Source organism: Oryzias latipes, chromosome 20 (genome assembly GCF_002234675.1).
Source record: "Oryzias latipes chromosome 20, ASM223467v1".
NCBI lineage: Eukaryota > Metazoa > Chordata > Actinopteri > Beloniformes > Adrianichthyidae > Oryzias > Oryzias latipes.
Window position 1 is genome coordinate 3,451,319 of NC_019878.2, and position 27,414 is coordinate 3,478,732.

The 27,414-nt window shown below is 40.9% G+C and overlaps 1 protein-coding gene across 15 annotated transcripts in view; it reads right to left on the bottom strand.

The window, feature by feature from the left end:
• The window catches only part of LOC101167495 (aspartyl/asparaginyl beta-hydroxylase), a 37,577-nt gene extending 12,572 nt beyond the window's left edge, over window positions 1–25,005 (bottom strand). Inside the window, exons 1-11 of one of the 15 annotated variants that reach the window (XM_011488603.3) lie at window positions 23,204–24,681; window positions 22,878–23,074; window positions 22,741–22,806; window positions 18,959–19,129; window positions 14,861–14,905; window positions 12,804–12,872; window positions 7,074–7,124; window positions 6,469–6,495; window positions 5,210–5,257; window positions 5,085–5,117; window positions 552–4,743 (exon numbers count right to left, since the gene is read on the bottom strand). In XM_011488603.3, coding sequence (XP_011486905.2) covers window positions 2,990–4,743; window positions 5,085–5,117; window positions 5,210–5,257; window positions 6,469–6,495; window positions 7,074–7,124; window positions 12,804–12,872; window positions 14,861–14,905; window positions 18,959–19,129; window positions 22,741–22,806; window positions 22,878–23,031 — 2,418 coding nt within the window. In that variant the 5' untranslated portion in view covers window positions 23,032–23,074; window positions 23,204–24,681 and the 3' untranslated portion in view covers window positions 552–2,989. Of the gene's footprint in view, window positions 1–551; window positions 4,744–5,084; window positions 5,118–5,209; window positions 5,258–6,468; window positions 6,496–7,073; window positions 7,125–12,803; window positions 12,873–14,860; window positions 14,906–18,958; window positions 19,130–22,740; window positions 22,807–22,877; window positions 23,075–23,203; window positions 24,682–24,763 lie in introns of those variants that run through there. The other 14 variants (XM_020712603.2, XM_020712598.2, XM_020712597.2 and 11 more) reach the window with 14 other exon arrangements.
• Window positions 25,006–27,414: the final 2,409 nt, after the last annotated feature.

Below are 27,414 nucleotides of genomic sequence, written 5' to 3' on the forward strand. Positions count from 1 at the left end.
AAAATTATCTTAAAGAGATCATGCAAAATCAACTTTTTGAGCTTTTAAATTTATTATGATGTTCATAAACAACCCCAAAGCAGTTTTTGCATTTCTGAGCCTTCCTCTAAAAACTGCGCCCTGAGCACCAGCCCCTCCCAATCAACGACAACAATTGGGTTCTCACATTGTGACATCACAAAGTGAGGAACAGCCCCTTCCAGGAAGAGTCTGTGCTGCCAGCACCACCCCCAGACTAACACACACACGCACACACACATGTTCTCCATGGAGCTAGCTTACATCGGCTAAGTGCCTTAATTTTCTATGAACAATATGCACATCCATCTTTGCAAAACTTCTGATGTTGTTTGTTTTCGTGGGTTAAATGCAGACACGCTGATGAGGCCGACTCCCGGGGGACGTCATCAAATGGGCGGTACCCACATGGAGAGAAAGGCGGAGCCTCAGAGATAGTCATTTTACTTCCGGGATGGAAAAGAACTTCAGGAAAAAAACTCAAATTTAATTTTAAAAATTCTTTCGTGTGTCATAGGTAACATAATATCATATATATGGGTATAGTTTATTCTGAAAGGCTTAAGAAAAGCACGATACAGGACCTTAAAATGAATGGATATACTAATGAAAAGTCACAAGTTCTTCTTTTCATTAACATTAAATAAACAAGCATTCAAAGTTTAAACACGAATAAATAAGATCCGATTTTTACAGATGACATTTTTTTTTCCATAAAAGGTGTATTGATGTTTTCATATCAATTGATTAATTTATTAAAAGCTGATTTACATGAAAATGTGTGTAGAAAAATGAAAAACATTTAGCTGCATTTGATGCCTTTTTTCATCCCTCAGTTTATGTGAAACAAGTTAAAATAAATTCCATAAAAAAACCTTTAAAAATGCAGCTTTAATCAAACTTGCTTCAATGAAATAAATAAAACACCACAATCTAAACACACAAAAGGCCAGTATGATCACAGCCTAAGCACCAAACTAGCAAATCAACGTGATCAATATAAGGTAAGTGTTCCTGCTTACAGTCGAGGTTTCTCTTAGTTTACAGACGTTATTAAAGTATGTTATAATATATTTCAGTGCTTCAAGTCTCAACACCTCATGGTTCCTTCTTTTTCAAATTCCTCTAACAAATCGACATTTATCAAAATTATAGATTAATCAAATTTGCTACTATCTAAATTCAAAACTACAACAAAGTAGATGTCTGTCACAGAAAAACAATGGAAGCAAAGGAATAATAAATAAGCAAATAAAACTACCCAAATCTGTGGGGTTTTTTGTCCTGAACCTCTTTACTTGGACCAATGATGAAAAGCTAACAAGTGATGTGTGACCAGACTCTAGTCTCAATACTTTCACCTGATGCTTCAAAGACTGATTCATCAAAGTTCGTCTGTGCTTCTGTGCCTGGAGTGTCCTGCCCCTAACTGACCAGCCTCGAACTAATCTCTACCAATAATGCAGTTGCTACAAAAACCAGTCCAGTTTATCAAGTCTTCTCAGAGGCTGCAGTTATGACAGCAAAGACAACTTCTTTTCTAAACAGGAAGTCTCCTCGAGCACCTTCTGCTTACACCCCCCCCCCCCCCCCCGTGGTGCCAAAGAAGGTTTGACTTGATCAACTGAAACAGTTAATCAACCCAACCAGGAGAATATAAACACTGTCAGCACAGCCTGTGGTTAGCAGGTTCCTGATGTCATTTAACTAAACTCAGTCATCTGAATTTGCTGTGTTTACATTTTGAAATACTCCAAAGATGGCTGCCATTTCCCCCACAAATCCATTGTAAAAAAGTATTTTAATTATTTCAGAGGTCAGAGGGACGTGTCTTTGGTGTCTTGAAATTCACCAAAGAGCAAATCTAAACTTTGTTTGTGTATCAGAGGAAATTTCTGATTTGCATAGTTCATACGCTGTATGCTAACATGCTAGAATTAAGATTTAATGGTTTATTGTTTTAATGGTGAAGGAACAGCTTAAGAGGGTCTTTCTGACATTTTGGGAAGTTTGTTGACATTTTAGGACTTATTAAAGTTTTTGCTCCAGACCATTTATGTAGAATCTGTTAAGTATTTGGTTTCAAATGGAACCAGTTTTGCAGCTTGAAGTGAGGAGATTTGAAGCCCCTGTTAAAGTGTGATCTGTTTTCTTTCTTACACGCTTGAATCCATGTTTAGGTTTCAACACTGTGTGGGTGGCGATGCCTATTACAGCCTTTCAGCCAAATGTTCTTCCCGTCATTCTGGTCTGATGGACGATAAGACTGGACCTGTATAACTGGTTTGAAAGTTCTCCTACATAAGTAATTTTAAGTGAAGGACAGAGATGGTGTGCACATACACAACAGCAGAACATTGACACATAGTTGGGCTGTGAAACTTGGGCCATTTCTGAATTCTCTGCCTCCTCACCAACTAAAAAACAATATAGTGCAGGACAATCTAGTGCCCTGGATTTTATATGCAATTCAGACACTATGCTCACTACTTTTTTTTTAATGGGTAATATGACCTCACAGATGTCCCAAAGTAAAAACCTAATAAGTTCAACTATTTACTAAGACTATTTATGAATTCACTGTTCTGATGATAAAAACTTGGAAGGTTTATAAGACATAAACCAAAAAAATAATTTTGACATGAAAAATTGTTCAAGTGCAATGCCATGTGGTTTGTATCCGCTAATCTAGAGAGCATCAATACAGAACCACTGCAGAGGTTCTGGAAACCTTTAGGGCACTGGATTTTTGAGTCGGAGAGCTCTTGGTGAACGCACTACATAATGAACCATGTAATGAGTAGTGAAGGAATTTGGACACTACTTTAGTGTGGATCTCCTTTAACACCATCTATGAGGTCATCACTTTGTGCGGCTTCGTCATTTTTTCTTCTCGTCTCTCCTGAGAGCCACAGAGCCTCGTTTCTCCATCTCGGAAGTTTTGTTTTTCCTGTCCATCGTCTCATGTCTCTTAGCGTTGCTCTCTGGAATTTCTCATCGGTTCTTTCTTCTCCCACTGGGCTTTCTCTGAAACCATTCTCTGCCTTTTCTTCATCAGCTCATCTCTGGAAGCTTTCTCCCGCTCTAACCTTTCTGTTGCTAGTCTTTGTTGTTCCCGTTCTTTAGCTATTCTCTGTTTTTCTTTGACCGATCTCTCTTCTGCGACCCTCGCCCTCTCTTGGTTAATGCGTTCCTTCTCTTTAGCAGCTCTTTCTAAACTTTCTTTCTCCATTCTTTGATTTTCTGCCTTCATTTTGGAATTTTGTTCCCTTTCTTTTGCGACACGCTCTCTTTCCAGTCTTTCTTTGCCAATTCTTTCTTTTTCTAGCCTTTCCTTGGAAACTCTGTCCCTTTCTTTTGCAATGCGCTCTCTCTCCTGTAGTTCCCTAGCAAGTCTTTCCCTCTCTTCTCTCGCCCTCGCTCTGGCTATTCTTTCTTTTTCCAGTCTCTCTCTTTCTGCTCTTTCTTTGGCAATTCTTTCTTTTTCAAGTCTTTCCCAAACAATTCTCTCTCTTTCCAGGCGTTCTTTCTCAGCTTTCTCCTTGGCAATCTTATCTTTAAGTCTTTCCTCTTCAAGCCTTTTTCTCTCAGCCTTCTGTTGCTCGATTTGTGCCCTTTCTTTTGCAGCTTTCTCATTTTCTATCCTTTCCTTCTCTGCCTTCACTTTTTCTAACCTTTCCCTCTCCAATTTCTGCTTTTCTAATTTCTCCTTCTGAGCTCTTTCCTTTGCAATCCTTTCATTCTCCAACTTCTTCAGCCTTTCCTTTTCTAGCCTCTCCTTTTCTAGCCTCTCCTTTTCCAGCCTCTCCTTTTCCCGCCTCTCCTTTTCCCGCCTCTCCTTTTCCCGCCTCTCCTTCTCCAGCCTCTCCTTCTCCAGCCTCTCCTTCTCCAGCCTCTCCTTCTCCAGCCTCTCCTTTTCCAGCCTCTCCTTCTCCAGCCTCTCCTTCTCCAGCCTCTCCTTTTCCAGCCTCTCCTTTTCCAGCCTCTCCTTCTCCAGCCTCTCCTTTTCCAGCCTCTCCTTCTCCAGCCTCTCCTTCTCCAGCCTCTCCTTTTCCAGCCTCTCCTTCTCCAGCCTCTCCTTTTCCAGCCTCTCTTTCTCCAGCCTCTCCTTTTCCAGCCTCTCCTTCTCCAGCCTCTCCTTTTCCAGCCTCTCCTTCTCCAGCCTCTCCTTCTCCAGCCTCTCCTTTTCCAGCCTCTCCTTCTCCAGCCTCTCCTTCTCCAGCCTCTCCTTCTCCAGCCTCTCCTTTTCCAGCCTCTCCTTCTCCAGCCTCTCCTTTTCCAGCCTCTCCTTTTCCAGCCTCTCCTTTTCCAGCCTCTCCTTCTCCAGCCTCTCCTTCTCCAGCCTCTCCTTTTCCAGCCTCTCCTTTTCCAGCCTCTCTTTCTCCAGCCTCTCTTTCTCCAGCCTCTCCTTTTCCAGCCTTTCCTTCTCCAACTTCTCCTTTTCCAGCCTTTCCTTTTCCAACTTCTCCTTTTCCAGCCTTTCATTCTCAGCTTTCTCCCTCTCACTCCTTTCCTTCTCTTTCCTCAGATGCTCTTGAGCTTCCTCCAGACTCCTCATCTTCAGAGTCCAGTCAGCCTCCCTCCGCTCCTCCTCCTCAGCCAGCAGAACTCTGATCTCACTCAATGCGATGCGTGCAATCCTCTTGGCCTCCATTTTCTCGTGGATCATTCTCAGCTCTTCTTTTAAAGCCGAGCGCAGCCTGGAGCCTCTTATGTGGTGATTTTCTGAGGTTTGAGATTAAAGGCCATCAACAGTAGATCGGTCTTTACTGATTTATCACCACAACTTAGAAAATCTCTAACTCACGCCAACCATGAAAATGTTAAAGATGCAATACATCCTTGGAGGAGTTACCATCTTCATTCACAGGGATTTATGCAAAAAATGTTTTAAAATGCCTTCATAATTAGAAATGTATGTAATTATTCAGACCTTCAACTCCGTTAGTGGTGTCACACATCAAATCCAGTGCCGCACAGTCATTAGACGATTCCATGCACGTGCCACAGAAATCAAAACCATCATGGCTGTAAAGAATCGAGTAGCAGGTGCTCTGCTTTAATACCTTTGGTTGTGTTCGTTCCACCTGCAGCTTCTACTGAGACCAAAAAAACATTTTGTTCAGAAGATCAGCTCACATTACTTCTTTCTCTGAATCCTTTAACATCAGCAGAAGGACTTGGAAGGTACCTTCAGGGGACCTTACATCTGGATCACTGACCACCGCAGAGTTAACTTCTAGAACGACATTGAAGTGTTTGTCACTAAAGCCTACAGGTCCATAACTCAGATTAGATCACCACAACATGCAGAAAGGACAGAAGTCAGCTCAAAAAAAGGTCCTGTTGATAAACATCCAACTTCATTCAGAAAGAGCTGCGATATCTTCAGCCGTTTTACAACTTTAGACTCACACAACTAGGACTTTAGGACTTTAGGACTACCAGCAGATAGTTTCATAAAAAGATGAAAATAGTTTTTGCTTGGAGTGAAAAGTTATGGTAGATAGACCTTTTCTCGATAAGTCTTGGGGTTGTAGATCTGCTTTGACGATATGGCCAGAGGTATTATGTGGCTCTTTGATTGTTTCAAACATAGACCAAATATAGAGAACTGGAGACAGCCGAGAATGATGTCACCCATAGAAAACCTCCGTCTCCAGCGAAATTAAGCCAATTCAGTGGCAGTTTTCTGCGATACATGCGCCGCCATATGGAGCCACTTGACAGTAATTGGTCTGAGTCGGTCTTGGTCATTTTTCTAGGGCAACTTCTGTCGCCACTCATGAGTAAGCTTTTTTCAAAGTACACACCCTTTTCCAGTGAAAGTCGCTAGGAAGAATCTGTCAAACGTTTGAGGTGGGGGCCAGCGGGCACCACACGCTTTTACTAAGGCATCTGATTGGTCAGTTTATGACTCTAATAACTTGCGATTTAAACAAATGTAATGAAAAAAAAATTGGGTTAGCAAGAAGATGTTAAGAAAAAGATATTGGGTGAAGAATGGTTATTCTGACCAATAGAATGACTGTAACAGCTGAGTAACAGCTGTTTGTTTCTCTATAGAAGTCTATGGGATTTTGGCTTCTTAGAACCAGCAGGCACTTCCTGCTGGGAACGCCAGGGAGGATGTGCCAGTCTTTCCAGTTCGTATTTACAGTCATTGGTTTCAAACCTGCAGTGCAAAATGTTTGTAAAGCAGCAGTAATGTGTGTGCGTTTGCGTGTTTGTGTGTGTATATACTGTATAGCAACCAGAAAGTCAAAGCAGAACTATTCGGACAAAACTACTGGACAGAAATATTCATATTAGCCCTGGCCATTAAATACCTTCTCGTACCTGCCAACACCAAATTTGTACCAATATTATTGTAAACATGGGTAAAAAAGACACACTCCAAAAGATGAGTCTCATGCAGGAACACACATGCACACTCCACAGTGAGTGTACCTCTCTTGTTCCTGTCTTTTCTCTGGTCTGCAGAAGCACACAGAGCGGTCAGCGGTCAGTGAAGACAGCAGACATACAAACTCATGCAACAAGTAAATAGACACCTTCATTTCAATGAGTTTTGATTAAAACATCCTGATATGTTTTCAGATGTGTAACATTTACGATGCAATTATTCTTTCTCAATTCCAGGTGGCCTTTTATTTTAATCATTTATGAAGAGTAGCCATGCCATGAACTGTCCAAATTTTGAAAGGGGTTGTATTGTTGGGGAATCTGAGGCTGGACTTAGCCAGAGAAAAACTGTCTGAAGTCCTCTTGCTTCTCTTAATAGAATTATAGTACAATTCAAACATCGAGGAAAAGAACCGACAGATCCTCATCCCGGCTGATCTGGGCCCTCAAAAAGGAGGCTTGTTTGAAGAAACAAATCCCGTTTGACAATGCGCATGAGTTCAACGCCACAAAAAGGTACGGAGTTAAAAACTGCAAAGGAAATGTCTACTAAAGATGAAAGTAATCAATGGGTATTAAATAAAATGTTTTGGAAACTAAAGGTGTCCATTTTCTTCTTCCATGTCTGTGTACAAACGCATGCTCAGTACCTTTTCCCAGCCTTTCTCTCCTCACAGCGTGGCCTCTTAACTTCCTGTCGTCTGAGTCAGCAGACAGAGCAGAACGGTCATGAAAGCATCGGACACATGAGCTCACAGTACAGAAGGGAAAACCTGAATCTCAGACAGGAAGTGAGGTGAATGAGTCATTGACTTCTTATCTGTACACTAAATATGATCAATGTAAACCAGAGGTTGTTTATTGGTTAGCTCCTATCGTCTCCCAGAGGTACATTTTAACAGTGTCAAAACTCTTCCATAGCTGTGTTTTAGCTGTTGTTGTAGTTTATGTCTGAATATTGTCCTCATTAATTTGTTTTTATTGCTTTAATCCACTCCAGCTTCGCGTATTTCTGTGTTCAAATATTTCCTTTGTGTGACCTTAAAGAAAAGAATGTTCGAACATCTCTGTACATTATGTACTGGACATTTTTTTCTGTGAAGCATTTTGAGAATGACAAAAAAGTGAAATTGAAATATTTATCACTTACATAACTAGAATGAGGCTTGAAAGTTATTTATTAAACTAAAAATGTAACAGAATTCTAAGCAAAATGGAGTTTCCCAGACGTCAAATGGCCGATGAATGTGTAAAGTTTGTGAGCGCACGAGTGCTCCGACCGTCAGCGGCGTGCACAAGGCAAAAACGGGTTAGAGGGGATTATCAGTCAGAAGCTGATGTTGGACCATTTTGACTGCCATGAAGCTGAAGCACAAAGATTCAGATCCACCAAAGCTGTTTAAAAAAAAACAGCGATTCTAATCGATTTCCTCGGTTAATTTTCCTTTTATGTCATTTTTTGTAAATACACATCAGTTGATGTCATTTCCCGAAAAAAAGACATTTCCTTCTCCAACTTTCTTTTTGTCCGTTTATGTCTGAGTGGTCTGATAATGGTGTGTGTTTTGTTTATGACTTGATGTGTACTGATGAAATGCTGTTATCATATATACGAGTTTGTAACCAAATACAAAATTAAGGATCCTAGTAACTGTTATAACAAAGTCTGTAAAGCAATTCCTATTCCTTTACTTAATCTTATTCATAGTACATTTCAATACAGCAATCAAACCACAGAGTTGAACATTAATGATTTCCCCTTAAAAGATAAAAAATGCAACAGTAAATCAGTAACTCAAGCCTTTAAACAATACATGTCCTGTAACTTTAGTACAAATAATAGACGCGACCTAGAAACCACCCTGATAGTAAATTCTCTTTATACACAAAATAACACACTAGCACCCTTAAATGAAAGAAACGCATTTTAAAGTAATATCGTAAATTTACTCTGTTGGAGATTTTTTTACATTAAAGATTTACGTTTCAATCTGAACCGTGTATTTTCTGTTCATCTGAAACCGAAACATTAGAACATTTCTTTTATAGTTGCAACCAGATAAAAATCTTCTGGACTGATATTCATAATTAGTCATCATACAAAGTTTTTAATATTCCCTCTTTCTCTTTACCTGATGTTCTTTTCTTTATGGAAAACCTGGACACGGAAGTTTCCGATGTCATCAATCTTGTTATTATTTTGTCAGAACACTTTATTCATTTATGTAAATGGAAAAAAACCCATGTGCTCTATGTTTAGTATCTTTTTGATTTATTTTTCTGATTCAAACAAAAACAAGAAAAATACAGTAATTTATCAATATATATCAAAACCTTTATTTTAAATTGTTGCCTTGCCTTCCTGCCTCATCCTTACCTATTTTTGTTTTGTTGTATTTTACTTTATTTTTTTGTATGCGCATTTCAAATGTTTGCTCACCCTAAGTGTATTTGAATAAAAAAAATTTTTAGGCAATTTTTTTTTCATTTCAACTTTAATGACACATCATTACTTGTCTATTAAATTCTGTTACATAACCACAATTGTGTGAAGGAAATTGGTTTTATTCTGAAAAATACTGGTGGCTCTCAACCAAAGAAACTGACCAGAGACAGTCAGGTTTAGAGTCTATGGGGAGGCTGGACCTGTGCGGCGTTCACCAGGATTTCCCACTGAAGCAGGAACATGAACATGATCTTATTCTGACACAACCACAGCTTTTAGACTCTACAGCCCATTTTAATCACTCAGCTGCTGTGACTTCAATTGGCGTCACAGATTTTTATTTATTCATTTCATTTTAATCCTGTTCAACTATAAGATCTGCTGCAGGTCTGATTCCCATTTCCTGCCTAAATCTCCCAACATCTCGCCGTTTTCCACAATTGTATAAGGAGGTAAAACATTTTACATCATTGCCTTGTAAGTAATAAACATTACACAGAATAAAGCAAGAAATCCTGACTTAGTGCAGTTAAAAAAATGATCTTTTTCTCAGAGAATGTCCTATCTGTGAGCTGTTTTTAAAAAAGTCTGAGGTTCTGTTAGCTCAGCTGCTGAGGAAAAACGCGTCTCAAACACCGTTTCTTCAGAACAGTTAATGACATCTTTACATCCCTGTTTTCTTCAAAACATTGACAAGAATCACCCAAAGATAACTTTTTTCTTTTTTTAACAAAGAATTTATGCAAAAAACATCACGGAAAATAATTTAACACAAAACAAAGCCCTCTTAGTGTAATTATACAAAGTAGCAGCTGTGTTCCTAATATAGACGTGGTTCCATTTTTGGTAAAAATCTGAAATCCTAACATTTGAAAACAATTGCTTAAGTTGTTTAGTCCTTTTTCATTTATTATAAGCATCAATAAAAAGACTACAAACAGTTTCCTAACATAAAGTTTATGATTCAACTTTCAGAACAGACTCAAGCAATTTGCTATTTGTCTGTAAAGTTTTTGAATTTTTACATTTTTTGGGCATCTTCCAGTGAAGTCAATGATAAACTGATGATTGTCTCATTTCTTCAGAGCCTAAGTTCATCTGTTTTTTTTGTTTTTTTTATTGTCATTCGTTCAAGCTTTGAAGCTGGTGGAGATGCTTGGTATCCATGAACAAACCTAACGTCTTCAGCAGGTCCAGCTTTGAAAGAAATCATTTTAAATCAGTCGATTTTTCTAATCTATGGGCGGATTTCCCCTCAAGGCCAATGGCCCCCTCATGTCAGCATTGATCATTTCACCAATGGAAGTTTTATTTTGCTTTAGTTTATATTTAGTTTTCTAAATCCCGTACAAACATGAAAAAGGAATCTGTGTTAAAAGTTGTAAATTAAACTGAATTCTGACTCATGACTAATCTGTGGACCTTCGGGAATTAGGCCGTTTTATTCAGCTAATGGATGTTCAGATGGAATCTGACAGTAAAAAGTTTGAATTCCATCAGCTGGGGGGCAATATTGGTTATTAAAGCACTTGGAATGAGGACTGCGGGACTGAAACTCTCAGGGACCATGAATGTTGCGGTGGATTTAGCATATTAAGGATTCATCCCACAGTTCCTCTGAATCCCTCAGCCCGATTCTCTCTGGTTGGACCAGACTGCAGCCCTGCTTCCTACTGGTTCTGAAGGTCCAGTATGACCCCTTTCACCTCCCCTCCATCTGAGGAGGTGGCCCCACCCTCCTCTTGCCTCTCCTCTGCGGCCTCCTTCTCATCGTCCTCCTCCTCCTCCTCCTCCCCCCGCTCTACAGGTGAGGACACTACGTCATGCAGGAAGGTGAAGAAGCCATAGATCCAATCAGAGCCCTCCTCTGCTAAAATATTAAGAATCTCTTCGAGCGACTCGGCATTCGCACCGCCGCCATCTTTGGTCAGGCCTGACGAGAGAGATGAAGAGAGAAAACAAGAGGGAAGAGAGGAAATTGGATTGAAGAGGGGCGACGCACAAAAGAGAGGGAGGTTGTGGTTGTAAATTATATGAGAGAATGGGAAGAGGATAAGAGAAACAGACGAATGGAAGGGGGATGGAAGTGTGGAACTTAAATAAAAGCAGGAAATGTAAAGGAAGTTGACAAGAAAAGAGAGACATAATGAGTCAAAGAGGAAGAACAGGCATTAAAAAGCATTTTTCTCTCTGCCTCGCTTTCGTCAGGTGATCAGTTTCTTATTATTTCTCACTGGACTTCATCACTTCCCGCAGACACCAACAGCCAATACGACCAAAGTATTTATACAGATATGGCTCCCAGGAAGCTCCAGTGGCTCCTGATAAACACTTCACTTGTGAAAACCAAGTGTACAAAAAAAGTCTGAAGCAAAAAGGTGAAAGAACTGAAGATCTTAGAGGCTTCAGAATTATGAAATCCTGCTCCAAAGAGCAGAGAAAAACTGACATGAGCTGGTTTTCAGAGTCGCAGAACGGATGCAGACGGGTCCAACATCAGAATATCTACATCTGAAAGATTGTGAAGCTGCGCCGCTCACATGACACTACACGACGCCAACGCTGCATTTAAATGGCCAAAGTTTGACTTAAAGTGACGTTTTTTTGCTACACTGTATAAAAAAGTAAAAACATATCTATCAGGTTGTACTTTTTTTATCTTAGTCAGCATTTCTGTCTGCCAATTCCTGGGTTGAGGGTCCAACTTCACGATTTGGGCAAAGCACCCTATAATGTCTGTTGTTAGGAGAAACCCATAAAAGCTTCTTGTAAAATGTCTTTTCTGATAAATATGTGGCTCTGTTTTCTCAAAGTCATGGCCTTCAGCTCAACCTGAACCCGCTTGGATGTTCCCTCCAGGAGAGGACTGAGACTTCCCCTCCGAATGAATGAGTTTGGGTCCTTGAGTTCTGTTCACGGGAGCTTAAAGGATGGAGATGAGGCTGAAAAGACAGATTAGAGCTGGGCTACTTGGTTTTAGTGAACAGAAACATTTTCATGTTCAGACGGGGAATTATTCTCCTGTAGAGATGAGATAGTCTGGCACCTCAGTTAAGCTGAAAATGGAGCAGAATGGAGGTGGTTGGTGAGGATGCACTCAAAAAGTCTTAAGAGGGATTCTTACTCTGCCAGTAGCAAATCATTTGTTCTTACTGGGCTGTAAAAACAAGCAAACAAGAAGAACGATCTCTGATCAGAACTTTTTATGCTTCACATGACGCTGGAAGGCAGAACTCCTATTGACTCAGGTAATAATCTTTATTACTATTTCTGACTTCTGAAGAAGTTGTTAGTATAAAATACTAGCATGGTCACAGGTCAAACATCAACGATGTCTTGAAGTGGAGTCATGACATCTGGATTAAAGATTAAGACCAAGTTGGATGAGTGGTGAAACTATTCAAGACAGAAGATTTTCAGCCCAGGTGCCATGACTCAACTGGAAGACAACCTTCAACAGCAACAATGCCAGAAGTCTGCAGGCAAAAGGTTTCCAGGCAGAAACCATGTCCTGGTTCTTCTGAAAACGTAAAGGAACACATCATCTGTAGTGATCCGGTTAGAGCACAGATGCAGAATGGGAACCCTTTTGTTGTGGGCGTGCAGAAAGTGAGGAAGAACATCTGAAGCAGTGTTTGGTTGAGGTTGTGGTTTGAGCTTCTGGATTGTATTAGGACAACAATCATGAGTTTAGAGATCACTGCTGGCTACGTTTGTGACCCTCAGCTGTTAAACACAGCTGACGAGCTGAACACACTTTCAACACAGATGTTTGCTTTGGTTCAACTCCCTGTCTGCTTCATTCAGGCCTGTTATGTTCTGCCACTGATCATCATCCATTAAAAAAGTGTTTTCCACTGTCAACCTCATCAGTCGGGGTTCTTTGGTGAAAAAACTGCAGAGCTCAACAGGGAAGTAAGTAAAAAGTACTTGCCGAGCAGAACTTTAGCATCTTCCACATCGAAGTCTCCATCTCCGTCTGAGTCGTAGGCCTTCAGTTTACCTGCATGAGGAAGACAAGGGGATGAAGGATTTCTGCAAAGCTGAGGAACTGTTCACTTCTGTTCATGTGAGTGAAAAGCTCTGGGAAATTTTGAAAATGACTCTCTGTACTGGGAGAACAAACACCGTACACGCCTGTCACATTCATTACATGCATAGCAGACAGAGATTAGGATCATGATAACAAAATATAATATAAATATCAGCTTCTTCTAACTAAAAGACCTCACAACCTGCAATGAGATCTGCTCTCATCAACAATGAGGCCGACTGTTCAACAGCAGATGGTGCTCGTTCTCCAGTCAGAAAATATTAAAACCAACAAATGAAAAAGAAAACAGCTAATCATGATAATGACATTTAGGAGAAAAATACTTTGTCTTCAACCAACTGCATAACAGTCAGAGGAAGAGTAGAGCTGTGAAGCTTCAGCTCCATCATCATGACCGTCATTACCATGACGATGAAAAACCGCTGTGGGGCATTTAAAAGTAGTTTTCGTATATGTGCAATAAAGTTCATAGTGTCTGTATTATTAACTGACTTCTTGGTTCTTTTGTTGTCAGACGTGAAAACACAACCCGTGTCTGACCACAAAAGAACCAAGAACTCACCTACTTTTTACTCTGGATCCAACACAATTTAAAAACTAATGCATCTGTAATTTTCTGATTTGTTCCATGTAGAACTCAGGGAGGCGGAGAGAAGCCGATGCTTCTCTTCTTTAGAGGAAGAATCAACCAAGCGTGCCTGTGCAAGACAAGGGCTCAAACTTCAAGACAGCAAAGAACTGCCTGAAACCCGTTTAGCAACATCACCTAAAGAGGAAGGATGTGGTGTGAGTGATGTCTGTCAGACAGCTGAAAAAGGAGACAAGAAACCCCCCACAAAATGTCCCTTAGCAGGATTAAAGCGTAAACTTGACAAATCCTTTCTGCTTCTGTGCACTGAAGATAAATCCTCTTTTAGTGTCGATGCAGCACGAAACCGAAAACACGATCGTCTGATCAAATCTACTGCTTTAGAATGGATGAAACAATGCATCATATTTGTCTGCCGTAAATTAAAATCATCCTACATTCACTACTCTTAGTGCTGGTGTTCCACAGGGGTCTGCACTGGGACACATTCGTTTTTATTTTTGACCAGAACTTGTTTGTTTAAATCAACATGCAAACTAGATCAACCTTCTGTTCTGTGTTTTATGTTCACAGTCAAGATTAACATTCCCCGTGTGACTGAATTTGCATTATTTGTGCTGACTGTGTGCCATACTCCAGTCCATACTGCCAACAGAAATCCCTCTTTGTTGGTCATATTGACAGTTGCAGCAGTTCGCTCATGCCGACAGATGAAAAAGTTGCACTGAAAGTTACAGAAATCTTAATTTCAGTGACGGTTCCAAACAAACAAACAAACAAGCAAAAAAACAAACAAACAAGGCAAAATACATTCACTGAAATGGCAGACAATCCTTCAGATTTAAACTGTCATTCCTGTTCATGAAGAGATAAAAATAACTGATTATTCACTCTCCTAATCCTTTAGAATTGATATCTTTCCTACCTTCAAATCATGCTAACATTAATTCATTTCCTTCTTCTGTGCTTGTTTGTGTTTTTCTGAACATCACACGTTGCAAAAGCTTATCTTATCTTCTTTCAAAGCTTCACTTTGACTTATCAGTTAGTTTTTGTTATTGTAAATATAAAAACAAACTATTTTAATGTAGTTTGGTAAAAAGAAAAACATTAAATACCTTTGAGTTCCAAATTTAACTTTTATTTTGAAAAGAAGATAAGGATGTTACAGGAGGACAGCCTCACAGGTTTGGAGCTTTAGAGGAAGTCCCACTATCAGAAGAGCATCCTACATTTTTCTCCTTTTTTTCATTCCACTGACTTTAAAAAGTTCCAGAGTGACAATCAACCAAACCGAGAGACAGTAAAACGATGGATGAGATTGTATCAGTTTAGAGCTTTACTTTACCTTGTAGAACTTCAGAAAAGTTCAATCGAAACTCCTGAGCTTTGGCTGCATGCAAAGATGGACAAAGAGGAGGAGAAGGAAGGAGGGAAGAGGAGAAGGAGGGATGAAAACAGACAAGCCAGGAGATGTTAAAGCAAAAGCAGGTTCAATCATTGAATCAGAAATCAGCATGGAGGATCTCTGCATCCATGCTTTACATCTGTTTTGAAGTTACATGCTTTTATTGTGAAGGAAGAAATTATGCATCACATTTTCCCAAATGGATTTACTACTGTAGACTATTAAATGCAACAGATTGTTGAGATGAGCAGATACTGCATCGCCTACTGATGCACATTTAGAAGCAAAATAAAAACAATAAAAGAAAAGATGCATCTAAAAAATAGTTTTAGATTCACTAAAGTTGTCAGATGATAAGTAAAGAGGCACCAGGGCTCCTTCGAAAAAGACATTTTTAATCTCAATAGGACTTCCCCAGTTAAATAGCGGTAAAAAAAAAAATCTGGACCAATATTTGTTTTTTTGAAGGTCGTCGTCAATAAAAAGGGCGAGTCTGAACCAGCAGATTCTCTGCTTTGTCTCCACTCTGTCCCAGTTTTTGTTCTACTGGTCGATGACTCTCACAAAGCGGTTTCCTTTTCTCCTCAGAATCTGAATCGAGAACGCAAAATCAAGGTTCTGCGACTACAGTAAATAAACAAGACGATCAATGAATGTCCAGACACATTTTTGTGATGGAGGCTGTCAGCTGTTCCAGCCACAGAGCCGTGAGACTCAATGTCTTTACAGTCTGACGTCATTTCAAAACCAGCAGTAATACAGAAGAAAAATGTAATCCCTTTGAAATAACAAACATCAACACTCAGGGTTATATTAAAGTAGAATTTTTCCTTTTCAGCAAAATTATTGAAGACCCATGAATAACAATCGACCTAATCGATGAATCGATTTCTATTCCTACAATCCATTTAGATCCATCTGTCTGAGGCAAGTTGTTCATCAAATCGATTTATAGCATTATAAAAAAAAAAAAATTATAACTGATTTTGGAAAATACCATCTGGAGGATTATTTTATCACTATAATGTAAAAACGAGGAAGTGCATCAAGTGGTCAACACACGTTTGTTCACCTTCAGGGGCGTCACAGTGAATCAGCTTTCACTGATCCACAAAGGCAGAGATTTTTACTCCGGATTCCTTTCCTGACACATCCCTGTATTTTATCCGGGCTGGGGACCGGCACAGGGAGACACAGACCCTGGCCCCTCTACGGCTACAAAGTTAGAGAGTAGTGTGAAGGGTCTTGCCCAAAAACCCACACTGCATGAAACTTGTTGTGCCTTCTGGGAGTTGAACCCCAACTTCTCATGTGCCAGTCCTGCACACAGCCAACTGAGCAGCAAACTGAGTAGCCTTTTTCCGACTTCCGGGACAAGGCTACTCAGTCTCCCCCAGTGGTCATTCAGGGACTGGACATCGAGAGGGTGGATGTGTACAAGTACCTGGGTGTTCACATCAACAACAAACCGGACTGGTCAGACAACACAAGGGTCCTGCACACGAAGGGCCAGAGTCGCCTCCATCTCCTTAGGAGACGGAGGTCCTTTGGTGTCTGTAGGCCGCTACTCAAGACCTTCTATGAGACTGTCGTTGCATCAGCAACTTTCTATGCTGTCGTCTGTTGATGTGGAGGAATCAATGAAAGGGACAAAAAGAAGCTGGACAAGCTGGTCAAGAGTGCTAGCTCTGTCCTGGGTTGTCCCCTGGACCCAGTGGACTCTGTAAGTGAGAGGAGGATGCTGGCCAGGCTGTCCAGCATCCGGAACAACCCCTCTCACCCTCTGTATGCGACGGTGAGGACTAAGAGTAGCTCATTCAGCCAGAGACTGCTGCACCCCCAGTGCAAGAAGGAACGCTACCGGAGGTCCTTCATCCCAACAGCAGTCAGACTATACAACAACATGGTCTAGGACTGTTGAAACCGCTGCTGCTATTTATTGCCTTATTTAATCCGTTATTTATGACCTGTACTTTTACTTCCACCTTGTATTATCACTATATTTATTCTTACTCATTGCTACTTTGTTTTTCATACTTTTCCAACTGCTATTCTTGTTGTTTTTGGCTGCTGTGACAACCTAATTTCCCTCCGGGGATCAATAAAGTCCTATCTTATCATTTATCTTATCTTATCTTATTTCATCTTAAACAGATCCGTCCATCATTCCAGTCCAATGTGTGGAAAGATTTTGAAGTCCTGTGACCATCCAGTGTCTAGAATGTTCTAAGAATGTTCCCTTTGGATTCTTTGGATGTGGAAAAACAACAGTGGTGAACTTTAGGAAACTAACATGTGAATGGATTTGACATTCATTCTAGTTTACTTGGTCGTTTGGACACAGATTTCATTTCCACTTGATGATCTGGAAGAAATCCAAGAATCTGGAAAACTTCACTGTTCAGTAGCAGGAATTTCTGTCTGAGTCTCACTGCTGGAAGTTTGGATGAAGATGTTCTGGATCCATTTGAGGTCAGAGAATCGGATCATTTAAAGTTAACCAAAATCGACTATTAATCATATCAACAACCACAAATTATGATGTGAATTGAGCGGTTGTTTGAATTTGAATCCTTACACTATAAAAGGCTTAAATTTAACTTTTATTTCCATTCAAAGATGCTCGTTTACTTTTATTTTGAAGACAGTTTTTTTTGTTTTATTTGTTCTTTTCATGTTGCTTTGATAAACCAAAGGACTGGCAGATGCAAGCCAACCAGCTGTGCTGAACTATCCTCATTTATTCGCTTCACATGCCGTTTTTTTGGGTTGGTGCAGCACACGTCAGCCTAGAACGTTTGAAAAATTCTCAACCCCGATTGTCTACGGGCAGAACACAAATCCTGCAGGAAAAACTGCAAACTAAGCACAACTAAAATGCTTTTATGATGATTTCCATCCACTTTTAGATGCATCAGTACAGAAATGACCTGCCTGAGTTCTGTCTTTGTCAGCCAATCAATAACAACCGTAACCTTGAGCCTCACAGTGAAGGAGCGCCCATCTCTGATCAAACAGCTGCACTGACCCGTTCAGAGAAAACAACCAGAACTCCACTTTCCACACATCACTGTGACATAAGCTGTTATCAGCACACTGCAGGCGTGTTTTTGCAGCTTAGTAATACGCTTAAGAATGTTATCAGAGGGAAAAGGGACCAACAATCGACAAAACACCAATTGTTTTATTCTGTTACTTAACAAGAAATGAAAGTTTGTGGTTTATCTGGACAGAGGACGTGTCATCAGCTGTTGTCAAATCGCCTTGTAAGCTGTGAGGACCTGACAGTAATGTTCAAGTTCTAAGACACGGGACATGCACCAGAACCAGACCAGAACCTGCTGCTTCTGCAAGGGACCAGCCCAGACTGACAGGCAGCAGCCTTTTCTCAGGTTTCTGTGAGTAAATCTGACATTTAGCTCTCTGAATGTCACTGAAGAGAGTTTAAATAAAGTTTGAAGTTAGAAACAGCAAACATAACCACATTGTCTACTGTTAGAGGACAGTTTTGGTGGCTTTACTACAGAGTTTGAGTCGTTAAGACAAACTGGACCCTGTGGGGGGTCCAGGGGGGTCAAGCTGAATTAGCTCGAGATGCTGAAGAAAGCGTGTTCTCAGGGTCCTGGTACCACTGAGGATTTACGCCTGTAGGGCCTCACTAAGGTGATTCCGCTGCAGCCAAATCACCAAAATGTACAGAGATGAGATTGTGCAGACAGGAAATCATGAGGAAGAGGGGAAGCGAAAGGAATGTATTACGTTTTCAAGATAAAATGGTTCCTGTTGCAGAACGGAAACCGATCAGTTCAGCTTCTCTACCGCGACAAAGCTCTTCAGCTAGCGCTACAAGCCATAGCTGTGGGCCGTGTGTGCAACACTGTAACAGAGGTCATTTCATCTGTGGGGTTTAAAGAGGGCTCGTCATCCCTTCATGATGCAAATCCTTATTATTTTCAAAGAAGTTCAGCTTCCCCATCTCAGTCTTTTTCTTGTACCTTTGTGACTTCATCTTTCTATTCAACTGATCTGCGTTCTCACCAATCACACTGTCATAGTCCACAATGTCCAAGTAGACCACCGCCATGGAGCTCCACACTCCCAGCAGAGCCAGGACCGCCAACCACGTGAACAGGGAGTACTTGGCAGCTCCGCCCCTCTCCCCTTCTGGTCTCTGTCCATTCTTGCTCTCCACCGGCGCCGTCTTTCCTTCTGCAGACACAGAAACACAGATCAGGACTGAAGCCCATCTGTTGACTGAAAAAGCAGTTTTAGGTCAGTCGGTGTTAAAGGCTCCGGCTTTAAAAAAAAGTGTCAGTTCTGTCAGGGGGACACAGGCTCCCTGAGCTCTGCGTCCCCCTTTAGGTCATCAGTGGAAACTGTCTCCAGAGTTATAAACACACTACATCTCCACTACACAGTTTGTAGTTGCCACACACTTTCATTTGCACTCACTCAGTCACAGTGTATCTAAGCACTGCACTGTGCTGAGCTCAGTGTGAAGTGTTGTCTGTGCCGCTCTGCCTGCATTGCCTGATCTTCTGTTTCCTGACCTTGCTTTGTCTCTGACTCCGTTTGCCTGCCGCCTGCCCCGACTCTCGTCTGGATCCTGAGAGTTTCCTCTCTGATGAAGTCTTATTTAGCTGAGTCCTGATTTAGCTGAGCTAATAAACCTGCTGCACTTGGAACCAGCCGTCTGCTCCTTTCTGATCCACGTGCAGACAAATAGATCCATGTGCATCTTTGTGAATTTCTGATGAATTCCTGCCGCTCTGCAGAAAACATGTCCTAGAAGATGTTTTGAGTGGGATTTAAATGTCTAAACAGGAACGCCTGAATGCTATGGAAGCGATGCTGTAGCATAAATAAAAAGAAAAGTCAAAACCAGAAATGCTTTTTCATTTTCAAAATGAAGCTGCATTTTTTGACTAAAAATTAAAATAAAAAAGCAGTCCACCAAAATGCTTTTTCATTTCCTTCCTCAACACTGCTTATACTGTCACTTAATTAAAATTAAAATGGTATTTGACATTTCATTTTCAAGACATTCGTTCTCTAGTAAATGTGTAGCATAATTCATTTAGAAATGTCTAATTTGACAATTAAAATGGATAAATAGAAATGCTTTTTCATTTTCAAAATGTAATTGCATCAAATGACTCAGAATTAAAATTAAAAGGCAATATTTCAAAATGCTTTTTCCTTTTCTACTTAAAAACTGTTTATTCTGTGTCATAATTAAAACGAAAATGCAAAGAGGGGATTGCATTTGCATTTTCACATCCACCCTGGGAACCTTGTCTCAATATTCATTTAGAAAAAGCATTTCCAGAGGGGGGGGGGGGCTATGACGTCACTGCTTTTTCATTTTAATTTTGAGTCAAAAAAATGCAGCTTCATTTTGAAAATGAAAAAGCATTTCTATTAATCCACTTTAATTGTCAAATTAGACATTTCTAAATGAATTATGCTACACATTTACCAGAGAATTAAGTGACAGAATAAGCAGTGTTGAGGAAGGAAATGAAAAAGCATATTGACGGATTGCTTTTTTATTTTAATTTTGAGTCAAAAAATGCAGCTTCATTTTGAAAATGAAAAAGCATTTCTATTAATCCACTTTAATTGTCAAATTAGACATTTCTAAATGAATTATGCTACACATTTACCAGAGAATTAAGTGACAGAATAAGCAGTGTTGAGGAAGGAAATGAAAAAGCATATTGACGGATTGCTTTTTTATTTTAATTTTGAGTCAAAAAATGCAGCTTCATTTTGAAAATGAAAAAGCATTTCGGGTTTTGACTTTGCTTTTTATTTATGCTTCAGAATCGCTCCCATAGAATGCAACCACACAGTCAAAATTGTCTGTAGGGTCAGTTTTATCTGACACACTGCTTTAATGAAAAACCGCAGCAGATATTTGGGATCTTCAGGTTTGAGTTGACACAAGAAATGAAGTTTTGCTGCTGATGTGAGGAATTGCAAACAGAGAAGAGCGCAGTGACACATTTAGTTTGGTTTTGTCTTTGTGTCATCTTTAGCAGGAATCACAGCAACCCGATCTGACCTCTGACCTTGGTCCCATGTTTAATCAAACTCTTGCACTTTGATAATGGACAAGGACAGGTTGCATGGATCGGTGCAGATCGACTGGTGTGAGTGGACTCTAAAGAAGGGTGAAAGGTGAAGGAGGGAGAGGTTGCTTTGTTGATGCAGGATGCCCCCCAAAATAGGGTGCAGTCAAAGAGAGAAACAGCAGCTGCTGCAGGACAAATGAATCATCCGTCTGCTTTTGGAATGGCCCTTTAAGGGCTCTCCGTTGGGTGGTGGTGGCATCAGAAGCGGGTGGAGCTGAGCTCTTCTGCAGAAAGGAGGTCTTCTGTGCAGTTTGATGTTTGTCCTGACATGGACCTGCTCAGAGCGGACAGATGTTTGGACAGACGTGACGGAAACCAGGCGCCTTGGCTCCAACAGTTGGTACCAATATAAATAATGCGATGCTGCGTAACTAAAGAACAGCCGGTGATCAGCATCCTGACCATGCAGGAGCAGCAGAGAAACAGATTTCAGAATAAATGACACGAGTGGGACGGAAGTTCACATCGATCCTCATTAAGGTCCTACTTTGATCTATTTTCAAAGTGTTCCCAGTGGTCTTTTAGTAATGATTATGTTGTTTTTAGCCCAAATCAAAAAACTTTTGTTTTTTTCTGGGACATAGTTTCTGCAGAGAACAGGAGTTCATTAGATCAGAATGGAGCGGAGCAGGAAGCCTGTGACCTGCTGATTGTAGTTTCTAGGTAACAACCAAGCTTTTTCAAACTGTGTTTTTTGTCTGCTCCTTATTCAGCACAATTTGAATAATGAAATACTCAGAAACACAATTTTAATCTCAACACTGATGGGATTCAAACTAAAACCATGTTTATGTTTCTCAAGCTCACCATCATTTTATTTAATTTATTGTAGGTTTAAAAAGCTCGCATCCGACTAAAACCAAACAATCCTCAGCAACACTTGAAGTGAAAATCTCTCATCATAACCAGAACAAATCAAAGAGTTGGTGCAGTGGAGCAGAACTTCACCCGTCTGCTTCAAACCAGACGTTCATTAGAGGCTTCGACTGTGAAAATCCACGACAGGAAGCAGTTTGTTTGGGTTATAACCATTGACTGGATATGCCAACTTGATCCAGTCAGTGTGACATCATCCATAGAAAATAAAAATTCAGGCTCCAACCAAATAGTCATTTCAGTCGCCATTTTTTCTCAATACGGACACCGCAATGTTGGAGCCAGACGTCAGTAAGCAGTGATTGGTTTGAGTCATTGCTTCCATGGCAACCCCTTTCACCAATCAGGAGAGAGCCTTTTGGAAGGCCACACCCCTACCACGTGAGAGCGGGCTCGGGAGAATCTGTCAAACGTTTTGAGCTTTGGACACAAGACAACCTACTTTTATTGATGAATCAGATTAGTCGGTTCAGAACTTGCATAACTTGCGCTACGAAAAAGTATAATGAAAAAAAAAAAAGGATTATCAAGAAGAAAAAAGTATCAGATCTAGAAAGGTTCTTCTGACCAGAAGAATGACTGAGTAACAGCTGTTTATTTCTCTGTAGACGTCTATGGGATTTCGGCTTCTTGGAGCCACTTCCTGTTTGGAACGCCAGGGGGAGGGGCCTCTGAGGTCAGTGGTTGTAACATGCAGAACTTCAAAGGTCAAGCGGAACACATTCAGAGATGCAGGAGGGAGCACCCATGATGCATTTCTCACACTGTTTGTCCAGAACAATCCATGCCTCAGCAGCTTTTATTGACCTTCCCTACCCGACTCCTGGACCTCAGCCTCCTGTTCCTTCAAGACCTCCTCCTCGGTGACGCCTCCTGAAGGAGCATCATGGCAGCTTTGATGGAAACCTCAAAGAACCACAGTAGAAGCTTCTTCTCAGACCTACCTGACTCCTGTATCAAAGGTTGCATTTCCTCTTCCTCCTCAGTGTACTCCTCCTCCTCCTCCTCCTGCAGCTGCTCAGTGTGAATCTCCTCTACAGGAGCAGCAGGAGGTGGGGAGGAGGAGTAGGAATTCTCATAGTGGCGGAATCGCTGCATGGACTTTCTGCTGCTTCAGAGAACCCCGGATACAACACAGCAGCTTCAGGAACAAATGAGGAGTTTTGTTTCAGAGGAGAGAATCAGGAGGAGTAACAGGAGGAGGGACGGATTGAGGACAAACAAAAACATGAAAAAGAACAAACGCCACAAAGTGAAGCCAAACACTGACCCGTATCAGTGGCAGAAAATGAGAAGAAAAGCAGAACAAAAGTATCCAGACTCCAGCAGGAGAAAGCCAGCTCCTCCCTCTTCCAAAGCCACAAAGATTGTGAGGCTCCTGAAAAGCCAGAACCTGATCCACACTATTATTAGAGCCGACAAAACCCTGTGAGGCCCTGTGAGTGGAGCGGATGCCAGAGAGGACAAACACACCAACAAGTAACCTTGACACTCGTCTTCTCACTGAACCAAGATCAAACTGGTTTTGAGGCTGCTTTATCCAGACCACGTTAGAAAAAAAACCCAAAAACAAACCATCCACCTCCTGCTACCGGAAGAACACACGCTGAGAGGAGCAGGCCCAAAAGATGACCTCCGAATGCAGGACAGGACAAGGAGGAGCTGCTGCTCTGCTGTTGGGGTTAGAAGGACAGTCTGGAGTGTATCTGAAGGTTCCACAGTGATGCTTTACCAAACCAAAGCTGTCTTAGAACCTGTTTTAGGTCTGCTGGTTTCTGTTCAAAGGTTGAAACGGAGAGAATGGAGAATGGGTGAAGCCCCAACGGGTTACTTGGTGATCTAACCTGGCATGGCTGCACACTCACGCCCATGCACGTTCACACCTACAAGCCCAATTCAGACCCACCGATTAACCTATGCAGCGTGTTTTTGGTATGTTGGAGAAACCCCACACCTGCATGAGGAGAACACGCAAACACCACACTAAGCTGGGATTCAAACCTGCACCTTTCTGTTGTGAAACCAGTGTCAAACACTACACCACAGCCTCTGCAAAAAGAAAAGCTCTAACAGGGTAAGACCTGATGAGACAACTCTCTGAACAAAGTGTCACACCTGTCAGGCCACCAGGAGGCCCCCCGCTTTACTGTGACGTCATATCAAAAATGATAACATAGCCCCGCCCCCCGATCATTAGGAAAACGCCAAACGTTTCACTTAAGGTCACTTCCAGAAAGCGTTCTGGTGAACCGGGGCTTAAACATGTATATGCAGGGAAATATCACTGAACACCGGGATGAAAACAAGCAGAAACTCTGCAAACATTTTTAAAAAGTTGAATTTCTTTTACGAGAGCAGGAGGAGGAGGAGGAGGCTAAGTTAGCTTAGCTCGGTTAAATGAAGGAGTGAAGAGGCGGGTTTAAGAGCATCTGTACTCCCACATGGGTCCGTCTGGTTCAGAATGAGGCTCTGACACATCTTCAGGCAAAATAACCCGAACAGGACCGCGTCAGACCAGTTCCAATCCGATCCGGTACGGTACCGTTCGGTTCTGGAGCACCGACGCCCCATGACCACATTTAGTCATCGCACAGAAAAGCGTCTTTCGGCCTGGACTAAACACACAGACTTCATCATTTAACCGTTATATTGGTTTGATGATGACGCAGGGACCGTGAAGGCAGCATCATCATCACCGTTGCTGGAGCTCTAAATCTGGATCAGAACCCAGACCCTGAAGGCAGCCTGTGTTCTGATCCAGATGAGCTTCAGCGTGTCTGCAAAAACAGTTCAGATGTGCAGACAAACACCAGCAGCTAAGGTTACTGACCTTTTCTGGAGTGGCTCTTTGCGTTCTTTCTCTGCGCCATTTCCTCGTAAACTTCCTGATGCGAGCTTCCCGGTCTTAGCAACTCTGACCCAAACACCGTCTCTGGTTCTGCCAGCGAACGGGAGCGACGCCACTGTGACCGGTTCCGCTTTCAAGCTAGTTCTCAAAACATTTAATCACGTCCTCATGGATACCAGCAAAGCCTGCTCCCTGGTTACGGCCGCCGCTTGTTTAGCCAATCAGAATGGTACATTTCAGTTGGAGGCGGGTCTAAAAAGCGCTCCACCAATCAGATTGGGTAAATGCTTCCCGGGGCGGTCCCCCTTTTTCAAGGAAAAGACAAAAAAACGTGGCAGAAGGGGAAACGGAGATGGTGGGAGCCGGGGCGGAGATTGATTTCTTTTATATTAAAATTATTGTTTTGTCTGTTATTATGTCCTTTGCCTATATTAAGTATCAGTATTTTATTATCATCTGTTTAAATCATTTTTATACCGAAACATAGCATATTAACACACCCTTGTCGTTATCAAAACACATGATCAGAAAGCAGAGCAGCGCCCTCTGCTGTTCAATAGGAGGTAACGAATCTCTTTAATATTTTTTTTAACTTTTTTTTATTGAGTTATAATCATTACAAAACCCTCGCAGACACAACCACACACTGATGCAAGGCACAGCTCTTGACAAAAACAAAGAACAAAAGAAAACAAAAATGTATACATATATAAAAAATATAAAAAACTTTCAGAGAAAAAACTTTCAAATTAAAATACAAGGCAAACAACAATCTGGACCCTAGATCTGTAACCATTCTGTAGCAGAATTACAAATGTCATCAATGAGCACCTCATCATTTTTATTTCATCAAAACGAAAGATTTTTTTTTATTTGTCCTGTCCAACAACTGAGTGAACAGTTGAGAGCTGGAGGCATTTTGTTTTGGACAGGTTTTACTTTCACAAAAGGAGGTTATTAATCTTCGGATAACCAGGGTGTCAATTTGTATAAAACCGTTTTTGTTTTGTTTTTATTTTTTAGTTATTTGTTACATGAATGATTATGATTTTAAGATGTGATGGAAAGACAAATTATTAAATCTAAAAGTGAAATTCTGACACTAAGATAAGCAGAAGATATCTGTCCATAGATAAAAACCTTTTTAATTATTTCCCCGTATCAGCTAAACAAATAATATCTATTTTATGAGGGACTTGTGTATTCAGCAGTTTAGGCTTCAATTTTCTACAAAAAATGTTTGTATTTAATTTTATTTTTCTTGTAGTTTCACTTTTTATTCGTGAATGTAAGATAAAGAGAACTTTTTTTTTTTTTTACCAAAAAGTGTTCAATGTCTTCTGAGAAGTATAGTTAAAAAACAGAGGTTGATGATGCTGTAAGACATTTTGCACCGTAAGAGGTAGGAGTTTGACACTTTTTCATGAGCCTTCTGCAGCGCCCCGAGAACCACCCCAGAAGTGAACAAAAGTAATTAAGCACACTAATGACGTCACAGAAGCCACTTTTATGGAAACTAATGCCTTTCTCTGTTATAATTTGATTCCTTGTTCTTTAAGTAATTAACCTTTCAAATAAGTTACATAGAATTCAATCCTGGACACTCAAAGACTTCAAACTTGATCAATGTTGCTCCTATGTTTTGTGTAATTTTGTGCTTATCATTGAGCTGCAGTTTGAATGTCTGCCAAGCAGATCTAGAGAACATTGCCTGTTTGCAAAAGTCCCCACAGCTTCTTTGTTTGAGAGTTCATATCCCACACTTTGATCTCTGAAAGTGATCTTCTTGTCATGTTTTTGTTTGCTTTTTGGAATCCAATGTTTTTTTTTAAGTCAATATCTGGATTTTATGAGGAAATTTGAGCAAACATGTATATTTGTACCAGTTAAAGCTATTTGATAGACTCTAATCATTGCAAAAATGTTCCCAGTGGTCTTTTAATTATGATTGTGTCACTTTTAGCCAAAATAAATAAAAAAAACTGTGTTGTTTATAGGACATAGTTCCTGCAGAACAGAAGGAGTTCCTCAGAAATTCACCTCTGAGTTGTGGGTGGTAGCGTTGGCGTGGGAGTAAACCTCCGCTGATTTCCCATTATTCCTTTGTCTGCATTCTCTCCTTCTAACTTCCAGCAGCTCAAAACCACAAGCTAGTCTGCAAGTGAAAACATCAGAATAAAGCAGAGCAGGGTGACTTTGCCCCCCCCATTTCAGTGGCAGCATCACAACTGGGAGATTTTTACAAACAGCATTTTTAATTTATCTGCATCTGATCCATCCCAATTTAACTAAAGAAATACTCAGATGCAGCATTATCATAATCGGTTAATTTGATTTGAGATGGCGTTTTGGTTTTAACTATATTGAAGTTCCCATGATGCTTTTTCTAGAGGAAGATTATGATGTTGCTGGAATTGTCAGTTATGAAGCTAAAGAAAGGGATTTTCTAAAGTGGAGACATAATCAGAGAAAAAGTATGGAGGAAGGAGGAGTTTCATCATTATTTCAATCATCCCCCGGCAACAGGACCCATGCAGCCCGAGCAGGGGGGGGGGGGCGCCCACCCAACCAGGTGCAAAGGAGGCCCCTCCTATAGGGGCCCCTCCAGCACTGGGAGGCATAGGTGAGCCCAG